General features: G+C 34.9%; 1 protein-coding gene across 1 annotated transcript in view; it reads left to right on the forward strand.

The window, feature by feature from the left end:
* Positions 1 to 14,270, forward strand: part of Alms1 (ALMS1 centrosome and basal body associated protein) — a 215,807-nt gene that overhangs the window by 112,562 nt on the left and 88,975 nt on the right. Inside the window, exon 15 of the mRNA XM_071601714.1 lies at positions 7,683 to 9,484. Within this exon, the coding sequence (XP_071457815.1) occupies positions 7,683 to 9,484 (1,802 nt within the window). The remainder of the gene's footprint in view (positions 1 to 7,682; positions 9,485 to 14,270) is intronic.

The following is a 14,270-nucleotide window of genomic DNA, read 5'->3' on the forward strand; positions in this document are numbered from 1 at the left end:
ATAGAGCTTGTCTGTTATTATATTATGAGTAGATTTGGTTTTTGTGTGGGAAAGCTACAGAAGTGACATGCTTTTCATGATGTATCATACTAGGAGGCACATTATGTGAATTTGTCCCAGTACTGATAATGTTAGCTTATACTACTTAGGATGGTATCTACAACTTTTTAATTCTTTTTAAAGTTAATAATAAGTGTGATTTACATATTAATAGTAATTAACAAGGATCAGGGAGAGATATTTCAAGGTGATGCAAATATCTTATTCTTCTTACACTTTTATTTTAGCACCTATTTGATGATACTTATTTCAGTATTAGCTATTTATTTATTATTAGCTATAATTTTGTAATTAAAAAAATTTCCTTCTTTCCTTGAACATTCATTAATTGGGATTCTGTGGTAAGTTAGGGGTTTCCCTTCTACCCCATTTATGTCTTACTTATATCAGTGTGAACTGTTGGATTTTTCTTTTACTCAGAGCATCATAATCTGTTACTTTTTTTTTTCTGTACTGGGGATTCAATGCAGGGGTGCTTAACCATAGAACCTCATCCCCAATCCTTTTTATTCTTTATTTTGAGAAAGAGTCTTGCTAATTTGCTTAGGGGTTTGCCAGCCTTGAAGTTGTTATTCTTCTGCCTCAGCCTTCTGAGTCTTTGGGATTATAGGCATGTGTCACCATGTCTGGCTATTATTATGTATTTTTAAAATATATTTATTTTTTTAGTTATAGTTGGATACAATACCTTTATTTTACTTATTTATATGTGGTGCTGAAAATCGAACCCAGGGCCTCGCACATGCTAGGCGAGTGCTCTACTGCTGAGCTACAACCTAAGCCCCCCCATTATTATGTATTTTGATATTCAAATTATTTTACACTTATCAGTGAGAGCTTTGCTAAGCTGTTTTTATCTTGCAGAACTGAAAGTACATACCCATTAGACAACTTGCTATTTTTCTTTTTTCTGACCATTGGCAACCATCATTCTAGTTTTTATCTCTATGAATTTTACTACTCTAGTTACCTCAGATAGGTAGGATCGTACTGTATTTGTCTTTGTGTGACCAGCTTATTTCAGAATCATGTTCTCAAAATTCATACATGTTGTAGCCTGTGTCAGTTTCCTTCCTTTAAAAGACTTTATAATATTGCATTATAAAGATTTTACATTTTCTTTCGTCATTGTGTTGATGGACATTTGAATTGGTTCTTTCTTTTTCACTGTTGTGAATACTACTGCTATGAGCATGGTTGGGTAAATATCTCTTTGAGATCCTGCTTTCACGATTCTTTTGAGCATAGAATCAGAAGGAGAATTGCTGGATGATATGGTTATTTCTATTTTTTAAGTTTTTTTTCCCCACAGAGGCTATATACACCGTTTTACATTCCGACTAACAATGTATGAAGGTTCTAACTTCTCCACATCCTTGTCAACAGATGTTATTTTCTTATTGTTTATTTGGTTTCTATAATGGCCATACTAACAAGTCTGATGTGGTTCTGCATTGTGGTATTGATTTGCATTTCCCTTATAATTAGTGATACTGAGCCTCTTTTTGTTAGCTTGTATCTTCTTTGGAGAAAGTCTGTTGTTTGTCCATTTTTTAATTGAACTATTTGATTTTTGTTCTTAAGTTATAGGGATCTTTATATATTCTGAATATTAAACTCTTATTAGATAATTTGCAAGTACAGTATTTTCTCCCATTCCATAGGTTGCCTTTTTTCTGTGTTATTTGATACACAGAAGTTTTACATTTTTATTTATCCCATTTTTTCCATTTTCACTTTTGTTACCTACCCCCTTTGAGGTAATTTTCATGTATGGCATGCACATTCATTCTTTCCATGTGAGTGTTCAGTTACTGTTTATTGAATAGGTGAGTCTTTCCTGATTTTCTTGACCTCTTTCTCAAAGATCAGTTCACCATAAATGTTAGTGTATATATCTGGACTGTCAGTTTTGCTCCATTGATCTGTATGTCTGTCTTTGTACCAATACCACTCTGTCTTGATGACTGTTTTGTAACAAATTTTAGAATTGTCAAGTATGAGTATTTCAATTTTATTAATCATTTTCAAGATTATTTTGGTTATTCTAGGTTCCTTGAATTTCAGTTTTTGTATAAATTTTGGGATCTGCTTGTCAATTAAAAAACAAACAAAAAAATCCTGTGTGTTTTTTTTTTTCTTCTTATACTGGAGTTACATTGGATCAGTATGATAATGTGGGATAGTATTATAATATGGGAAATATTACAGTAAGTCTTTCAATCCATAAACATGGGGCAGTTTTCCATTTATTTTGATTTTTATTCATTTCGTTCATCAATGTTTTATAGTATACAAGGCATACTTATTTTGTTAAGTATATTCTCAAATATTTCATTCTTTTTTATGCTATTGTAAAGGAATTACTTTCTTAATTTTGTTTTTGGATTGTTAATTGCTAGCTTATTGAAATATAATTGATATTTGTATATTGAGCTGGTATTCTGTATAGATTGCTAAAGTTGTTAATTAGTCCTAGTTGGTTTTTTTGTGTGTGTGTGTGTGTGTGTGTGTGTTTTCCTTGGAATTTTTAGCAAGAAGTTAATATAGTATGGAAATAGAGCTTTACTTCTTCCATTACATTCTTAATTTCTTTAATTTTTTTTTTAACCCGATTACTCTGCTTAGAATGTACACTGTGGTAATGAGTATGAGATGTTAGAATGGACATACTTATATTCTTGATCCTAGGGGAGTAGCTTCTAGTCTTTACCATTTAATATTATGTTAGCTTTGTGTCTTTCATAGATGCCCTTTGTCTGGTTATGAAGTACCTTTCATTCCTAGTTTGGAAGGTAAATTTATGAGGATAAATTTTGTCATAAATCAGTATTGGATTGTTAAGCTAAACAGCAGCTTTAAATTAAAAAAATAAAAACCAGTTTATGGAGATATAATTCCCATACCACATAGTTCTTCCACTTAAAATGTATCCAGTGATTTTTACCATGTTCAAATTTTTGCTCAGGCTTTACCACAATCAATTTTAGAACATTTTTGTTATCCAAAAAAAAAAAAAAGAAACTTCATAACCATTAGTAGTCATTCTCCATTTCTCTCCTTCCCACTCCCTGGCCCAGAATGACTTAACTACTTTCTGTCTCAGTCTTTATATATTTGCCTGGTCTTTTCTTTCTTTCTTTTAAAAAAATTATTATTCCTCCTTTGTAATTATAATTATATATTCTTTTGACCAATATCTCCCTATCCCTTGTTCCCCTACTCACCCAAGCCCCTGATAGCTACCATTCTGCTCTCTCCTATGAGATCAGCTTTTTTAGATTCCATATATGAGTAGGCATAATTAATACTTAGTCCAATTTCTGTTAGTATAAATAAAATACCTGAAGTGTTACGTATTTCATTTAAAAAATGTTTATTTAGCTCACAGTTTTGGAGGCTGAAAGTCTAGACAGCATGGTGCCAGCCCTGGCAAAGGTCTCCCTGGCTGCATCATCTCTTGGTAGATGGCATCACAATGGTTGGAGCATGTGCAAGAACCATTACATGGAGGGACAGGAAGCCAGAGCACAAGGAGGGACTCTTTTATAACAACTTGCTCTTGAGAAAACTAACTCAGCATCCCACAAGAACTACCTTAATCTCTTCTAAGAGCTGTGCTCCCAGTGACCCTGTAATTGGGAGGGAAATGTTTACTGCTCATCATGCTCCACAAAAATTCTGGAGACAGGTTGGCGAGGAAAATAGGCTTTAAGGAAGTCAGAGGAGAATTTTCTGTTTTAAATCTCCATCTTTGGGAACTCAGGGGTTCTGAAAGCTTTTATAAGAGAAAAGAAAGCACAGTGGGACAAAAGGCAGATAATCTACATATGCAGATTTAGCTAGCCAGAGAATTTGTCAGTATTAATTTTCCTGTTGTCCTCAGCATGAAGAAGCTTTTTATTCTCAGCATGAGAAAGTTTAGGATTTTTTATGTTTTAACCAAACTAACTCCCACTAGGTCCCATCTCTTAAAGGCCCCACACATTATCACACAGGGGATGAACCTTTCAACACACGAACTAGGGACCCACTTCAACCATATGTAAACCATAGCAGTGAGATCACATGGTATTTATCTTTCTATGCCTGGCTTATTATAATTTTCTCCAGGTTCATCTGTGTTGTTTCAGAAGACATGATTTTGTTCTTTTTATTTTGTATATTACCACATTTTCTTTATCCATTCATCTATTGATGGACACTGAGTTTGGTTTCATATCTTTGATATCAATAGTGGCTTTTTAAGAGTCTGTTAAATATCTAGTAATAAGTTGCTGGTTTTCCCATCCAGAAACAATTATGTGGATATAGTAACATACATACATACACACATGTTATATATAGTTCTATATATAATTTAAAAATGGTAAATTTATTACAAAATGTGTTTATTATGAAAGCTTAAGAGATGTCTTGGGGGGAGATAGATAGGCCATTGAGTATAAATCTATTCTCAGGTTGATGTATTTGTTTTCCAGTGATATGTCAAGATAATAAACTGCAGATTAAAAATGGTATTTTTAAAAGTATTTGATCCAGTAGTATTTAACAGATTTGTTTTTGTTTTAAGTCAACAGCTCCCCCCCCCCCCCCCCCCCCAGTACTAAGGAGTGCTTTACTGCTGAACTTTTCCCAGTCTTTTTCTTGAGACAGAGTATCACTAAATTTCTGAGGCTGGCCTCAATTTGCAATATTCTTGCTTCACCCTCTGAGTTATTTGGTTTATACGTGTGCACCACACAGCTTCAATGTTTTGTTTTTAAATAATTGTAGATTCACATGCAGTTTTAAAGAAATGATCTGGGATATTACATATTGCATACCTAGTCATATATCACAGTCATGATATCGAGGCTAAAATAATCAAGATAGTGAACATTTACCTTGCCACAAGGTTGCCGCTAGTTGCTTTACAATAGCTGCATCTGTTTCTCTCACCATCCACCCTTTCTTTAACCACTGGCAACCTCTGATCTGTTTCCCATTCTATAATTTTATAATTTCAATAGTGTCATATAAATGAAATCATACACCATACAATTTTTTTTTGTATGTTGGCTTCTTTCATACCGAATAATTCTCTGAATTATTCAGAATCCAAAATAATTTTCTGGACATTCATCTAGGTTGTTCTGTTTATCAGAAGTTTCTCCTTTTTATTGTTGTGTAATATTTTGTGATAAGTATATACCAGAGCTTAAATTTTCACTTACTGAAGAACATCTTGGTGGTTTTCCCATTTATTTTTTATTTTTTTGGTTTTACAAATAAAACTGCTATAAAATTCATGTGCATGTTTTTGTGTGAACGTATCTTTGTTTCTGTGGAATACATGTCCATGAGTGCAAACAGCTGCCCCATTTTTCAGTGTGGCTATGCCATTTTTACATTCCCAACAGAAGAATATGAATGATTTGCTTATTCCACATTCTCAACAGGATTGATGTTGTCACTATTTTTAATTTTAGCCGTCTTGATCGGCTTGTAATATTGCTTCATAGGGGTTTTAATTTGTATTTTCTTATTGGTTTCTAGTGTTGAACATTTTTTCATATCCTCATTTCTTTGTATCTTATTTAGTGAAATGTCTCTATGTGTGTTTTGCCCGTTTTCTAATTAGAAACCCCCTCTTTTTTTTTTGTTCTTATCTGTTGAGCTTTGTTTGTGGTGCTGAGGATTGAACCCAGAACTTTGCATATGCTAAGACAATCACTCTACCCTGAACTAGTCCCAGCCCCCCTATTGAGTTTTGAGTTCTTTATGAATGTTTTTTTTTTTTTTTTCTGTATCTGGTTCTTTACAATTATTTTTTTTTAAATTTTTTTATTTATTTTTTATTTTTTTATTGTTGGTTGTTCAAAACATTACATAGTTCTTGATATATCATATTTCACACTTTGATTCAAGTGGGTTATGAACTCCCATTTTTACCCCGTATACAAATTGCAGAATCACATCAGTTACACATTCATTGATTTACATATTGCCATACTAGTGTCTGTTGTATTCTGCTGCCTTTCCTATACCAGTCCTGTATTGGATATGAGGTTTGCAAATATTCTAGCCTGTAGTTGGGAAAGAGGAGGGGCACGTGATAGTGCTGAATAGGAATCAAAGTCCAGGCTCCCCACATGGATTTCACTGATACCACGGGGGAGGAATAGCTCATTATCAGTCAGTAGGGATGAATAAGTCCTGTTTTCTGCTTGGTCTTTTCTCATAACACCCTGGCCTGGGTATTGGGATGCCTCATTTTAATTTTGCAAGAGTGGAAGTCTTGGTTTGTTACTTGGATTTTGCTAGAGTTTATGTAGGTTGGGCTGGAGTTTTTTGTTTTTTTCCTGTGGTGATAGGAGTACAGCAATTATTTTCTAAAGGTTTTCTGTCTTGCTTTGCCATATCTTTCCTGGATTTTTAGCTGTGAGAGCAGATTTTTGTAGGGCTTTTGTCTGTGTCTATTGTTCCTTGGTTGCCCCAAATCTGTATATATGAGACAAAAAGAAAACTCATGGATCTCACCACCAAATCATCCTCAAGTCCCAGGATCCCTAGCTTGTCTGCCTCCTTCTATGCATCTTTCAATTCTTCTTAAATTGGTATCATATAATGTCCAGAGTATTTAGGTCTACTTAGAAGGAGAAATATGGAAAATTCATCCACTCCATTCGTGGGAAAAGGCATCATAATTTAAAATATTTGTATATGAAATCAAATGTACTATATCATCAAATGGAATGCCAAAGTATAGTATCTTTCTTTTTTAAAAAAAATTATGTATTTATTTTTACATTACAATTCTTAATATAGATTATAGTACCTTTCTAGGTAAACCACAGAAACCTCAAAGAAATTTTATATTTATGATAGCTTTGGGCATTGACTCTAGGCCCCAGCAAAAGGTTTTTCTTGTTCTTGGGGGCATAATAGTAGGTGTAGCTCAGGCCTCTGTAATAGCCCAAAATAAACTCCAATGAGGGTTGAATGGCTTAAATAAGGTAGAGTTTCATTTTTCTTTAATGTCATAGTTCAGGTTAGGGAAGTGAACTGTGTTCCCTGAGGTCATCTACAGATCTAAACTGGCTATCCTTATGCATGTCTTCCATGGTTGTTCCAGGCATTCCCATATTTAGGTATCAAATGGTGGTGGTAGTGGAAATACTTGGAGGTCAAGAACTGGATTTTAAGGACAAGAAGCAGAAGTTGCACTTAACACTTTTGATCATATCCCGTTGAATTAAACTTAGTTATATGATCAAAACTAGCTGCAAAAGAAACAAGAAACATCCTCAGTTTGGTGGCTATGTGTCAACAAAAGTTTGGGTGACTTCTATTACTACAAGGAAGAAAGTGAGAATATATACTGGGCGACAATAGTAGTTTTTGTTCTGGTACTCTAGTAGATTTTTTAGAAGAACTCTATTGGGTGGTCTTGGTTATGAGTCATTTTATTCTATAGTTAACTGTCATTTTTTTTTTTTTTTACTGTGTTCTTTGACCTTCTTTATTATAAAATAATGATAAGACTTTTATGGTCATATCCTGATCTGCATAGAAAACTGATTAGTATAGTATACAACTAACTATGTAGACTACTTAAAGAACCTACTTATATCTTCTAGGGATCACAGAGTCCACGGGGAATAGGATGCACACCTGAAGCTGTATGTAGTCACATTATTATTGAGAGCCATGAAAAAGGATGTTTCAGGACTCTTACTGCTGAACAACCACAACTGGAAGACCATCCTTGTGTTTTTACATCTGCTGAATCCTCAGAAATGATCAGAGGACGACAGAGCCCATCATCGTGGAGAACCAGGCACATCAATTTTTCCAAATCCCTAGACCAGAACAACCCCCATTTGAAAGTTTGGAATTCCTTGCAGTTACAAAGTCATTCCCCACTTATATCTGATGACTTCAAAATTAGCAAGGGCCTTCGAATGCCATTCCGTGAGAATATGGACCCTTGGCTGTCAGAATTAGTAGAAGTAGAACCTGCTTGTGTGCCACCTAAAGAAGTGGAATTTCCTTCTTCATCACAAATACCGTCCCCAGAACCCATGAAACAGTTTACTACCTCCATCACTTTTTCATCTCACCGACATTCTCAATGCATTTCAGATTCCTCTGTTTTTAAGGTTGGTGTTACTGAAGGTAGCCAGTATACTGGAGCATCTATGGGGGTATTTAATTCTCATATCACTGAAGAGCAAAATTCTCCTAGAGATTTTAAACAGAAAACCTCTTCCCCTTCATCATATAAAATGCTTAGTCATTCACCACATAAAGCTGTGACCTTTTTAGCAGAAAAAGGTAGGCAAAACGAAAAATTATTTGTTGATTTTGAGCCTTCTCATCGAGAGGAAACACTCTTAGAAAGATCAGATTTTAATGTCAGTCATTCTGAGCCCAGTACCAGTGCAAATTATACATTCAAGGAAATTCAGTTTTCTGATAACCATACCCACATTAGTATGGGCAGACCAAGTTCCACACTAGGAATAAAAGAGAAGAATGTAACCAGAACTGCAGATCTTCCTTCGCACATTTTTCTTGAACAACGAGAACTCTTTGAAAAAAGCAAAGCCCCACATGCAGATCACCATATGAAAAAACACCATTCTTGCCTTTGTCCAGACATTCCTTCTTGCATTTTTCTTGAACAGCAAGAACTCTTTAAACAAAGCAATGCCCCACATGTAGATCATGAGATGAGAGAAAGCCATTCTCTCTTTTCTCAGGGTCAGGATTATATAGCTTCAGACCTTCCTTCTCCCATTTGTCTTGAACAACATCAAAGCAGACCCCTAGGTATAGATGACCACATGAGAAAGCACCATTTCCCCTTTTCTCAAGGTCAGGATTGTGTAGTAGAAAAAAATCAACATACACCTAAATCACACATTACTAGTGTGATAAATGTTGAAGTCAATTCAGTCTCCCAATCTGCCCCTGATCACTATACATTAGAAACATCTGCATCTACTCCACCTTCAAATAGAAAAGCACTTTCATGTGTTCGTATAACTCTGTGCCCCAAGACTCCTTCCAAGTTGGATAGTGGAACCTTAGATAAAAGATTTCATTCTTTGGATTCTGCTTCTAAAACAAGGATGAATAGTGAGTTTAACTCTGACCTACAAACTATATCTTCAAGATCATTGGAACCAACCTCCAAGTTATTGACTAGTAAACCTATAGCACAAAATCAAGAATCTTTAGGTTTTCTAGGACCTAAATCACCACTGGACTTCCAAGTTGTACAGTCTCCTCTTCCAGATAGTAATACTATTACTCAGGACTTGAAAGCCATACCTTCTCAGAATAGCCAGATAGTAACCTCAAGGCAAATACAAGTGAACATTTCAGATTTGGAAGGATATTCCAAACCAGAGGGGACTCCGGTATCTGCAGATCGGTGAGTCTTGTGATAAGAAGCAAGCTGATGGAATTTGTGATAAAGGGTTTAAAATACTTAAGCAAATGTAATTCTCTTGGGGAAGAGACTATGATTTTTTTTTTTTTTTTTTAAGGGAGGTTGTATCTGACTAATCTGCTAGAAGTCTTTCAAGAATTATGTAAATAAGCAACAACATGTGATGGTAATATGTTTATACTTTCAAAGGTCTTTTGGTAAGACTTGACATCAAGTGTAAGACAAAATTGAATTACTTTCAAAATAATCTTGACCATTTACCTTTTTTTCCCCATGTTGGAGATTATCCTGAAGATTTTTGGGAGGTTGCATGTGTGTGTGCATGCTTTCTCTTTGTGTCTCCCTCTTCTCAATTTGATTCATTTTCATAATTTTCCTCAAATGTTTAGCATTTAAAAAGAAAAAAAAAAGAAAACTTTACAGTGGTGAACAATGGCAGATAACGACTTCAGTGAGATGATGTAAGACTAACATCACCAGCATGCATGTCAACATAATGTGCTCACCACATTGTAAATGTGGGAAAGGAAACCCAATTCAGCAAACGTATTAGATTTATCTTATTCAGCCTAATTTTTATCATCATTCAGTTTTTACCTTAAAAAGTCTTTTACAATATGGCTAAAAAGAATTTCCTGTATGTTTATACCGTATGGTTGGGCATAATATAAACATACATACAGCAGCACACCAGAGTAGAGAGCACTTTGCTTGGAAAGAAGGAAGGGAAAAATGTTTATTCAAAATCCTTATGTGGTAGTCATTGCGATGAGAGTCTTTTTTTTACTGTCTCCTTTAGTCCTCATTATGACCCTGTAAAGTAGGTGATGATACCCCTATTTACTCACTGGGAAACTGAGACACTGACATTGCTACTTGGGCCAAGTGAGCCTGTCTGTAAGGATGAGGATGGGCATTCAAATGCAGTCTGATAGTTGGCATGGTGGTGCACTTCTGTGATCCCAGCTACTTGGGAGGTTGAAACAGGAGGATCAAAGTTCAAGTCCAGCTAGAGCCTGGGCAAGTTAGTGAGACCCTGTCTCAAAATAAAATGTGAAAAAGGGCTGGGGATGTAGCTCAGTGATAGAGTGTTTCTAGATTCAGTACTGTTACCAAGAAAAAGAAGAAGAAAGAAAACAGTCTGTTAAATTAAAGCAACAGCTTACTTCCCTACATTCTATTGTCTGTCAGAATCTTGAACACTACTTCCAACTGTTCTTCTAGCCATGATCTTGGACAAGTCATTTCATATCTTTGGCACTCACATGTGAATGGTGGTGGAAACGGGGTTGGAAAACTGAAAGGTTCCTTACTGATCTGCAAGTGATTGAGAATTGGATTGGAGCACAAAAACAAGGCCAGTCTCTGGTTTCAGTATTATAAGTATTGGGAGGCTATAGTTATTTTAAAACTTTGGGTGTGTGGGGGGGTAATTTTATTTTATTTCATTTCAATTTTATTTTCATTTCATTTCATTTTAGTTTTAGACAGGGTCTTGCTAAGTTGCTTAGGGCCTCACTAAGTCGCTGAGAACGGCTTCCATCTTGCAGTCCTTGTGCCTCAGTCTCCTGAGTCACTGGGAGTAGAGTTGTGCACCACCACACCTGTTTTTCTTTCTTTCTTTTTTTTAAAAATGTTTAGAAATTAAAGGTTAGACGATTTCATGTACAGTGTTTAAGCCCTTCAAAGTTTAAATGCCCAGTTATTGGAACTGAATTCCTTGAAAATCAGATAAAGTTATAAATGAGAAAAATAATAAATGATTATAAACATATTTACAACTGATAATAATGCCATTTGTTCATAATGTAATAAATGTCAGGCTTTATAGTGAATATTTATCTTATTATAATGATCAGAGAGAAATATTATTACTTAACAAGTTGGGACTTAGAGAAATTAAGTGATTTAATTCAATATCATCATATGGCCATTCTGTATTGGAGTTGGCATTTGAAACTGGGTGTGTCAACTACAGAGTTCATAAGTAATGAAAACGTACACACATGTATCTGAATAGAGAGATGCATAAAAGTATGTGTATATATGTGCAAAATATTTTTAAATTTTTAAAATTTGAGTTAATTTTGGATTTACAGAAGAGTTGCATAAATAGTACATTAAATTCCTTTATTAGTTATCTATTTCTGCATAACATATTACCTTGAAATGAAGCAGCTTAAAGCAGTAAACCTCCCAGTTTCTACAGGTCAGAAATCTAAGCATAGCTTAGCTGGATCTTTTGGCTCCCATTGTTTTACAAGGTTGCAAATAAGGTAGTGGCTGCAACTCTGGTCTCATCTCAAGGTTTGAGTAAGAGGGTATATTTCCCAGATCACTCAGTTGCTTGGCCACAGATGTTAGTTTCTTGTCTATTTAAGGCAACTCACAATATGACATCTAAATTTATAAACTTCCCTTAGAGTGAACAGGTAAAAGAACAAGAGAGGGTGCCAAGATAAAAGCCAGCCTTTTTGAAATCTAACCTTATCTTTGCTACTTTGCTTGCAGTAGAAATGAATCACTATATCTAGCTCACATTCTGATTCTGGGCATGAATACCAAGAGGTAGAGATTATTGAGAGATATCTTATTTTAGAGGTTTTACCCATTCTGGATTTTATTGAAGTTTACTCTTATGTTAATATCCTATGATAACATCGTAACATAAAGCATTTATCAAATGCTTTATGGTTACATCCTACTTAACCTTAAAATGTACATGCTGCAAACTTCACTTTTTTGTGGTATGCAGTTATATCCATTGATCCAGTTCCAAATAAAGCAGTTGCATTAATCCAAAAATTCTCCCATGCCATCCCCTTTATAGAGAATCCCTCTTAAGAACCCTGGCAATCCCTGGTCTATTTTCTTCTCAATAGTTTTGCCTTCTCATATAAGTGGACTCATAAAATACATAACAACCTTTTGGATCTGACTTCTTTCATTTTGCAAAATGCATTTAAGGTTAATCTTGCATGAATCCATTGTTTGTTCCTTTTTGTTGCCTTATTAAAAGGAATATCATTGCTTTTATTGTTCCTTTAAATTATAATTCCATTGTACAGATTACCATAGTTCCATTTAAGCACTGAGAAATATTTGACTTACTTTCCGTTTGGGGCCACTAAATTTTTAGCTTCTATAAACATTCATGTATAGGTTTTTGTTTCTCTAGGATACTTGGGAAAATTTTTTTCTGGGATGGTCTTATAATTTTGCATCTTCATGGAAATATGTGGTGGGCATTCCAGTTACTTTACGTTCTTGTCAACCTGTGGTACTGTCAATAGATATTAGCGATTTTGTAGTTAAACAGTGGTATCTTGATTTGCATTTTCCTAAAGGCTAGTTATTATAAATACCTTCTCATATGCTTCAAGGGCATTGGCTTTTACTTGAGGCATATTATAATAACTGCTTTATAGAGTTTTTATACTAACATCTCCTTCATCCCAGCATTGATTTGTTGTCTTTTCCCATGTGAGTTGAGATTTTTCTGATTCCTCATATGCTGAGTAACTTTGGATTGTATTTCATAGTATTATATTATGAAATGACAGTTATTTAAGTCCCATAAACATTGTTGATGTTTTTGTTTTAGCAAAGAATTAACCAAGCTGGGTTAAAAATTGCAAACAGCCTTTGAGCCTTATCTTTCTTGGTCAGGTCAGAGAGCAAAGGCTTGTTTTACTTCTCTGTGTTCTTCCTGATACTATTTTGTATCAAGGCCAAGTGGCACAGAACAGAGGGAGACAAACCCACATGGGTTTGCCCCACTTTGAGACAACATCTCTTCTGGTGGAAGAGTAAGATTTACTTCCCTCAGAATTTTAGGCTCTCATTATTTATATTACTGCTGTACCATTGCCACCATGGAATTACTTGGGCACTGAGGCTAAATTGAACAGGAAAAAAAAAAAAAAAAAAGAGAGAGAAAAAGAAAGAAGGATTTATGACTCTTCTCCCACTCCTCAAGCAGAAACTGGAGGAATTTGCCTGGGAGTCTTTCTTTTTAAAATTTTTATTCTAATTTGTTATATATATGACAGCAGAATGCATTACAATTCATATTACACATATAAAGCACAATTTTTCATACCTCTGGTTGTATACAAAGTATATTTACACCATTTGTGTCTTCATACATGTACTTAGGGTAATGATGTCCATCTCATTCCACCCTCATTTCTACTCCCATGGCCCCCTCCCTTCCCCTCTCATCCCTTTGCCTTATCTAGAGTTCGTCTAATCTTCCCATGCTTCCCATCTCAATCCCATTATGATCAGCCAGCCTCCTTATATCAGAGAAAACATTCACCATTTGTTTTTTGGGGAATCACTAATGTCACTTAGCATTATATTCTCCAACTCCATCCATTTACCTGCAAATGCTGTGATTTTATTCTTTTTTATTGCTGAGTAATATTACATTGTGTATATATACCACATTTTCTTTATCCATTCATCTATTGAAGGGCATCTAGGTTGGTTCCACAGTTAAACTATTGTGAATTGTGCTACAGTAATATTGATGTGGCTGTGTCTCTGTAGTATGCTGTTTTTAAGTCCTTTGGGTATAGACCAAGGAGTGGGATAGCTGGATCAAAAAGTGGTTCCATTCTCGGTTTTCCAAGGAATCTCCATACTGCTTTCCATATTGGCTGCACCATTTTGCAATCCCACCAGTAATGTATGAGTGTGCCTTTTCCTCTACATCCTTGCCAACACTTACTGTTGTTTGTATTTTTTTAAATAATTTTTCTTA

This window comes from Marmota flaviventris, chromosome 14 (assembly GCF_047511675.1).
Source record: "Marmota flaviventris isolate mMarFla1 chromosome 14, mMarFla1.hap1, whole genome shotgun sequence".
Lineage (NCBI taxonomy): Eukaryota > Metazoa > Chordata > Mammalia > Rodentia > Sciuridae > Marmota > Marmota flaviventris.